Source organism: Triticum urartu, chromosome 7A (assembly GCF_056163025.1).
Source record: "Triticum urartu cultivar PI428250 chromosome 7A, HENAU_Tu73, whole genome shotgun sequence".
Lineage (NCBI taxonomy): Eukaryota > Viridiplantae > Streptophyta > Magnoliopsida > Poales > Poaceae > Triticum > Triticum urartu.
Genome location: NC_141879.1, coordinates 342,624,448 through 342,631,587, shown reverse-complemented (window position 1 = coordinate 342,631,587; position 7,140 = coordinate 342,624,448). Strand labels below are relative to the sequence as shown.

Sequence of the window (7,140 nt, the reverse complement as noted above, 5' to 3'; positions counted from 1 at the left end):
ACCATAAATTTAACCGACGAGACCAACTACAGTGGGAGAAAAAAATTATATAATTGAAAACTTCTTTCGAATACGAATTTACTAATATAATTTTTGCTCCCGCCACAATCGGTCTTGATAGTTAAATTTACGGTCAAAATTAAAGCATGGGGATAGAGAAAGCACTGCATTGTGGAATAAAGGGAGTATTGCAAACTGTCGAGCCCTTCACGCGTTCATCGGACACTGTCGTGTAGACGGATGCAGGAACGGCGTCTAACCACAAACAAGTTTAGCGTCGTCGTCGCTGTGGAGCAGTAATGGAGAAATTGATTCATCACTTTGACTAGTCTTTGTCTTTCACGTAATGGATGATGGTCCTCTTTGGAAATTGTGCCATTGTGCTTTTCAATTAGCACTAGTAATAAGTCCTTGGAGCCATGCAGTAAGTCTTTGGAGTCCTGAACGGCGTCCGGCCAGGCAGTTTCAACACTCCCCACTTCCCCTCTCCTTCAGGCAGCGTCAGGCGCTCGAGAGCAGAGGGCAGGATGGCTCAGCGGCAAAAGGCGAAGGGGAGTCAAGGCAAGCTGGCAGGATGGCCGGGCCACACGCGGGCCGAGCTGGAGACGACCAGAACGAGGCAGCGCTGGCGCGGCGGCACAGGCCAGAGCAGGACACAGCCGCAGCAGTAGGAGGGCAGTGCGACCGGCGGGCGAAAGTGGCGACTCGCGGGGGCGCCACAGTAGCTGTGGACGCGACGACGGTAACCCGGTGTCTTGAGAAGGAGCAACGGGGCGACCGCCGGCGGGGCACAGCGACAGGCGAGCTGGAGGTAGGAGCCGTGGTAGAGGAAGCGCCGGCGACTTGGCGAGGCGGTCCACGGCGACGGCTTGCTCGGCGTAGCTGCAGTTTAAGAGGCGGCCGGGCGGCTTCAACGGGCCGGAGGCGCGGTGAGTCAGCGACGAGGCGACTCAACCAGATCGGCCTCGTGGCAACGGCGGATCGCTTGGGCGGCGCCGTGACGCGATAGCAGCAGGAAGTTTTCGTCGGCGCGAGGGACGGCGGCGGCGCAGGTGAACTGGGCGGATGAGGAGGAGTCACGCCGGCGACTCGTGACAGGGGCAAGGCCGTGAGAACGGCGGCTTTTTGTGAGGTCGAGGTGACCCACAGACTTGAAGTAGGAGCAGCTCTCCTGTACGGTACTTGTGAAGGGTCACGATGGAGGAGGTGGCGGCTCCTAGGTGCATCCATGGCGGTGAGAGCCGACTGCTCGACAGGGGAGCACGGCGAGGCACCGGCGACTCTGACAGAAGATGCGGTGTCTTGCCAGAAGTGGAGCGCGCCGTGGCAGCAGAGACAGGGTAATGGGCGACTCGGACGGGCGCCCGGCGATGCACGGCCGCGGCCGCGGCAGAAGAACATCCGTAAGGCGGCAACGGCTGCTCAGGTGATTCGGCGCAAGGGCAAGAGGCGAACAGCGGATCGCTCGGGCGGCGCCGCGGTCCGTTTTCGGGTCGTGTTCAAGTCCACCTTCGCCTCACCCTCCGGGTTGTGGCCCTTCTTTCCATCTTTTTTTCTTAATGAATGTGGCAGCCTTTCAGGCGCGTGCTGTGCAAGTTGATGCCCTTGTGCGTTGGCGTGAAGCAAGGACTCACCGCTCGCTTCTCCCCGTCGCCTCCCTCTTCTCGCCCACCTCGCCGGCACCACCTTGCCCGCCTCGCCCACCTCGCCGTCCACCATCTCTCCCTGTCGCCGTCATATTTCTCCCGCCTCCACTCGCACCCCACTCCACTCACACCCCACTCCACCCACGCCCCACATCCGAGGTCAAAGCTGGGAATTTTGCTCCGGTGGCGAGCTTCTGGGCGACGGAGGAGCCGGATCTGCGTGCGCCATCGCTTGATCTGCGTGCACCTGCTCTGGATCTGGCGAGGGAGGTGGTGGATGCCGTGCGGAGGTGAGCTACTGGGCGACAGACGCTGTTGGTTGGTGAAGAAGAAGGGCAAAGGGGATGGCCGCCGACGCCACCTACGCGAAACGGGTGCTGCTCGCCTGCAACGGCGCTGGCGACGCCGTCTCGCGGGGGGTCGCCGTCGGCCTCGTCAGGCACGGCTGCAGGTACTCCCTCTCACCTCGCCGTCGCTTCCCTTCTCTTCCTATTGTCAGCATTGTCTGCTTTTTTTTCGCGTGGATGTCTGCTTTGTTTTCTAACGAAACGTGTTGCTGATCTTACTGGCTGCCATGGCAGATGAGCGTCTTGAGCAAGGAGGAGCTGATGCAGGTGCCAGGTGCTCCAGGAACTGAATAATTTGAAAATATTCAGCTCATGATACCTTTGATAACAAAGGTAAGACTATGTAGTTCATGAAAAACAACATAAAATTTTCTCGCTACTGTCAGCATTGATGCTTTCTTCGAATTTATGAGAAATTAAGATGCATCATTAAATTAACTGAAACATTTCTGTTAATTAAGATGCATCATTAAGCAGAGGAGTACTTATTTGTAATCTTGCATTTTCTTGATTTTTTTTGAGTAAAATCATCTTGATCTGTTTTTGCTTCATGTTCCAGCTGTAGATGGATTTTTTTTTACTGCGTGAGTAGATGGATTAGCTGTAGATGGATGCTCATTTGGAGTAGATGGAGTAGATGAATGTTCTCTTTCAGCTGCAAAGACCCTGCTGAACAAATCGCAGATCATTGCCATTGCCCTGAAGATGTAATTTCGCCTTTCTCATGCCTTTTGTGTTTTGCCAACTTCTACTCCTGTACTCAAAATTATTCAGCACATGGCAGTCAATGATAGAGCACTTGTAGCTTGTGTTTATACTGAACTCTGTTTATGTTTATATTGAACTCTGTTTCTGTTTATACTGGCAAATTAGATGCAGAGCATTAGAGTGTTGATTTGTGCTGATTTCCACACAAATTTCCAGGTCTTCAGCGGCAAAGGGAGAGGGGCATCAACAGAGGATTGTGAGGAGCGGAGCAGCAGATGGTCGAGAGGAGCGGAGCAGCAACAGAGGATCAATTCGAGATGGATGCACGGGCGGGGACGGACATGGGGCTCTCGATCGGAGCGGAGGAAGGCGGCCGGCGAGAGAGCTGTGGCCGACGGGACGGGACCTGGGGCTCTCGATTGGAGCGGAGGAAGGCGGGCGGCGAGGGAGCTGTGACCGGCAGGGACGGACGCCGGAGCTGCGGTGGAGGATGTGGGAGCTGGGGACGGCAGAGGGCGGAGCCTGGCGGAGGAGAGGAGCGGAGGAAGAGGACGATCCCAGCGACATTTTTTTTTTTCAAATTGAGGGTAGTTTGGTACTTTCCTCCCTTTTCACCTGGTCGGAAAGAATGCCCCAGCGACAAATATTACGGAACAGAGGGAGTATCATTTAATGTTTTAACAATGATTGAATAAATAAACAAAAAATCTGACTAGGGCGATACAACAACTACGTAACTATGCTCTGCCCCCACAGCTTTCACACAATCTAATTTCATTGCGTCCTACGATCTTCCCACATTTCACGTTAAACTTCACTGAGTGGCAACTACAAAATCAAGGACAGTAGTTGTCCAAACTTTAGCCAAGCAAACATGAATATCCGCTGTTGGGATCACCGTTGGAACACAGCAAAGCCCTCGGAAAATCACCCCTTGTCAATCTGGGATTCAGTTCAGCTCTTTGAAAAAAAAGTTCGTCTTATCTTTGCAAGATATTCACTTGGCTCGCTTTGCACGGCTCATCCATTTCTTTATAGGAAAAACAGACAGTCTCGGTCTTCCTGCTTCCCTTGGAGGTGGTGACTCTGGTGATAATTCCTTCTGCTCATCCGTGTCCTTCTGATCAGAATATGGTAGCAATTCAAATGCACCCCGTGTAAAACCTCGAGCAATCTGGATTGTTTTCATTAGCAAATGAGTTCGCTTACGTTTATCATTATTGAAGATTCATGGAGGGTGTAAATGGATAAAGAAACGCATGACATGTTATACCTTCAACAAAACCCAAACTTTGAGGGAGCTACTAAGGATCCCTAATTTAGTCCTTTTGCCTGACGTCAAGTACGTGCACATCTCATGGTCCACCCTAAGCAAAAATCTTGGCCACAATTTTGGTTTTTCTGGATCTGGATTATGACCAGAGACGGCCTGTTCATTGGAAAAGATTTAAGACAAACATTCCTTGTCAATAACTGTGACTAAAACACTGAGTACATCATGACCTGAAGTTCTATGTCTGGAATTTTGGCTATATAAGGAGATCATATGTGCATCCAGAAGAAAAAGGTTTATCATAATGCCAAATTATCTAAACAAACATGCGATTTCAATTCCATGGGTCATCAGTATTGTATCAAATTATCTCTAGAAAATTAGCTACATCCAGTGTGAGCATTCATTTCGATAGCGTAACACAAACTAAAGCCATAAACTGAGGACGGACAACAAACAAGCATTGTCTGTAGGACTTACCAGGCGTCGACAGATTTCACGTTCTATCTTAGAAAAGGACGTATCAAGAGCTTCAACACGACCAATACCATGGCAACATGGACAAGGCTCGCTGATCATGAAAGTAACACTTGGTCGAACCTGCATACCAACCAGGCATATCAACATTACTGGCAACATGATAATTTAAAGGAGGGGTGTCGGGATGACTCAAAAGTAATAAACAAATAACAGTAGTAAGTACTCCCTCCGTCCCAAAATTCTTGTCTTAGATTTGTCTAAATACAGATATTTAGACAAATCTAAGACAAGAATTTTGGGACGGAGGGAGTATGTTGCTACACGAACATAATTTCACCATTAAAATAAAAAACAAGAACATTCAGAAACTACTGATGACTAAGCAGTTACAACCTTATTTTCAAAGAGAAAAGACAGTTGATGTTAGCTGTAATCTTTATGTTGTATTTACTTGGCTATTATTAGTGTAGGTCCGCTCGAGCTTTCTTAGTATGTACTCCCTCTGTCCCAAAAAATATGCACGCAGGCAGCTAGTAGTCAATTTGCTTTCTGCATGTACTAGCAGCTGCTAGAGTTGCATGGTCGATTTAGCATTAGCAATCGACTTGCCCATTATCTATAGACCCCAGGGCAGCAATACAAGCAACAGCTTCAGAAAAACACTATCCTGTGTTCAGCCCCAGCTTCCCTCTGCCTCTCTATCTCAGCCTGAGTTCTAACATTCAATATGAAAGCAAGGTGCTGATCCAAGACCATGTTAGCTTCAGTGGGTGGCCGCATCGGTCGCAGCACACAGCAGCATGTCTATAGTCGTCGTTCGCCTTCCACGCAGCCAAGCCGCAGGGGGCGCCATGACAGACCAGAGGTTGCCATCCAGCGCGGGGTGAAGGAAGTCAACGGCGCGGTGTTCCTGCAGCTGACTCAGGAGGAACTATGAGGATTGGAGCCTCCTCATGAGGGTGAAGCTGGAGGGCCATGATCTGTGGGAAGCCATCGAATTCGGCGACACGACCACCAGGAAAATCGCATGGCGCTTGAGGCCATGGGTGTCTTCCGCACCGAGAACGGTGGCGAATTCACCTTGCTGGAGTTTGCACGCCATTGTTAGCTTCCGCGGGGACCGGACTATCCTGGTCAAGCTGGTAGTTGGTGACTTAGTTCTCAATGTTATCAGCGTGTATGCCCCGCAAGTAGGCCACAATGAGAACACCAAGAGGGAGTTCTTGGAAGGCCTGGAGGACATGGTGAGGAGTGTACCGATTGGCGAGAAGCTCTTCATAAGAGGAGACCTCAATGGCCTCGTGGGTACATCTAACACAGGTTTTGAAGGGGTGCATGGGGGCTTTGGCTATGGCATCAGGAATCAAGAAGGAGAAGATGTCTTAAGCTTTGCTCTAGCCTACGACATGATCAGCTAACACCCTCTTTAAAATGAGATAATCACATCTGGTGACTTTTAGTAGTGGCCAACACTCTAGCCAGATTAATTTCGTCCTCTCGAGAAGAGAAGATAGGCGTGCGTGCCTAGATTGTAAGGTGATACCTGGAGAGAGTGTTGTCCCTCAGCATAAGCTGGTGGCTGCTGACTTCCGCTTTCAGATTCGTGTCCAGTGGGATAAGTGTGCCAAAGTTGCTAGAACGAAGTGGTGGAAGCTCAAGGGGGAGGTAGCTCAGGCGTTCAAGGATAGGGTCATTAAGGAGGGCCCTGGGAGGAAGGAGGGGATGCAGACAATGTGTGGATGAAGATGGCGACTTGCATCCGTAAGGTGGCCTCGAAGGAGTTTGGAGTGTCCAGGGGAAGGAGAAGCGAAGCTAAGGATACCTGGTGGTGGAATGATGATGTCCAGAAGGCGATTAAAGAGAAGAAAGATTGTTTCAGACGCCTATACCTGGATAGCAGTGCAGACAACATAGAGAAGTACAAGATGACGAAGAAGGCTGCAAAGCGAGCTGTCAGTGAAGCAAGGGGTCGGGCGTATGAGGACCTCTACCAATGGTTAGGCACAAAGGAAGGCGAAAGGGACATCTATAAGATGGCCAAGATCCGAGAGAGGAAGACGAGGGATGTTGGCCAAGTCAAATGCATCAAAGACGGAGCAGACCAACTCCTGGTGAAGGACGAGGGGATTAAGCATAGATGGTGGGAGTACTTCGACAAGCTGTTCAATGGGGAGAATGAGAGTTCTACCATTGAACTGGACGACTCTTTTGATGAGACCAGCATGCGTTTTGTGCGGCGAATCCAAGAGTCTGAGGTCAAGGAGGCTTTAAAAAGGATGAAATGAGGCAAGGCGACGGGCCCTGATTGTATCCCCATTGAGGTGTGGGAAGGCCTCGGGGACACAGCGATAGTATGGCTAACCAAGCTTTTCAACCACATTTTTCGGGCAAACAAGATGCCAGAAGGATGGAGACGGAGTATATTAGTACCAATCTTCAAGAACAAGGGGATGTTCAGAGTTGTACTAATTACCATGGAATTAAGCTGATGAGCCATACAATGAAGCTATGGGAGAGTCATTGAGCACTGCTTAAGAATGACAAGCGTGACCAAAAATCAGTTTGGTTTCATGCCTGGGAGGTCGACCATGGAAGCCATTTTCTTGGTACGACAACTTATGGAGAGATACAGGGAGCAAAATAAGGCCTGAGTTCTAACAGTTGATGCAGTCGAACTTCTGATTTT

At 50.2% G+C, this 7,140-nt stretch overlaps 1 protein-coding gene and 1 long non-coding RNA gene across 10 annotated transcripts in view; one reads left to right on the top strand and one right to left on the bottom strand.

Moving 5' to 3' along the window:
* The first annotated feature begins 246 nt into the window (after window positions 1-246).
* On the top strand, window positions 247-3,430 carry LOC147959550 (uncharacterized). 4 transcript variants are annotated; one of them, XR_015612221.1, is made up of 5 exons: window positions 424-1,426; window positions 1,581-2,097; window positions 2,228-2,326; window positions 2,553-2,700; window positions 2,918-3,430. It is a non-coding gene; the product is annotated as an uncharacterized LOC147959550 (long non-coding RNA). The 4 variants fall into 4 exon arrangements; XR_015612220.1 differs by having other exon boundaries at window positions 424-1,480; XR_015612219.1 differs by having other exon boundaries at window positions 247-2,097.
* Window positions 3,323-7,140, bottom strand: part of RNEE/G (RNAse E/G-like protein) — a 30,117-nt gene continuing 26,299 nt past the window's right edge. For all 6 annotated transcript variants that reach the window (XM_048686926.2, XM_048686927.2, XM_048686928.2 and 3 more), the window contains 3 exons: window positions 4,455-4,574; window positions 3,975-4,130; window positions 3,323-3,875 (listed from right to left, as the gene is read on the bottom strand). In XM_048686926.2, the coding sequence (XP_048542883.1) occupies window positions 3,699-3,875; window positions 3,975-4,130; window positions 4,455-4,574 (453 nt within the window). In that variant the 3' untranslated portion in view covers window positions 3,323-3,698. The remainder of the gene's footprint in view (window positions 3,876-3,974; window positions 4,131-4,454; window positions 4,575-7,140) is intronic.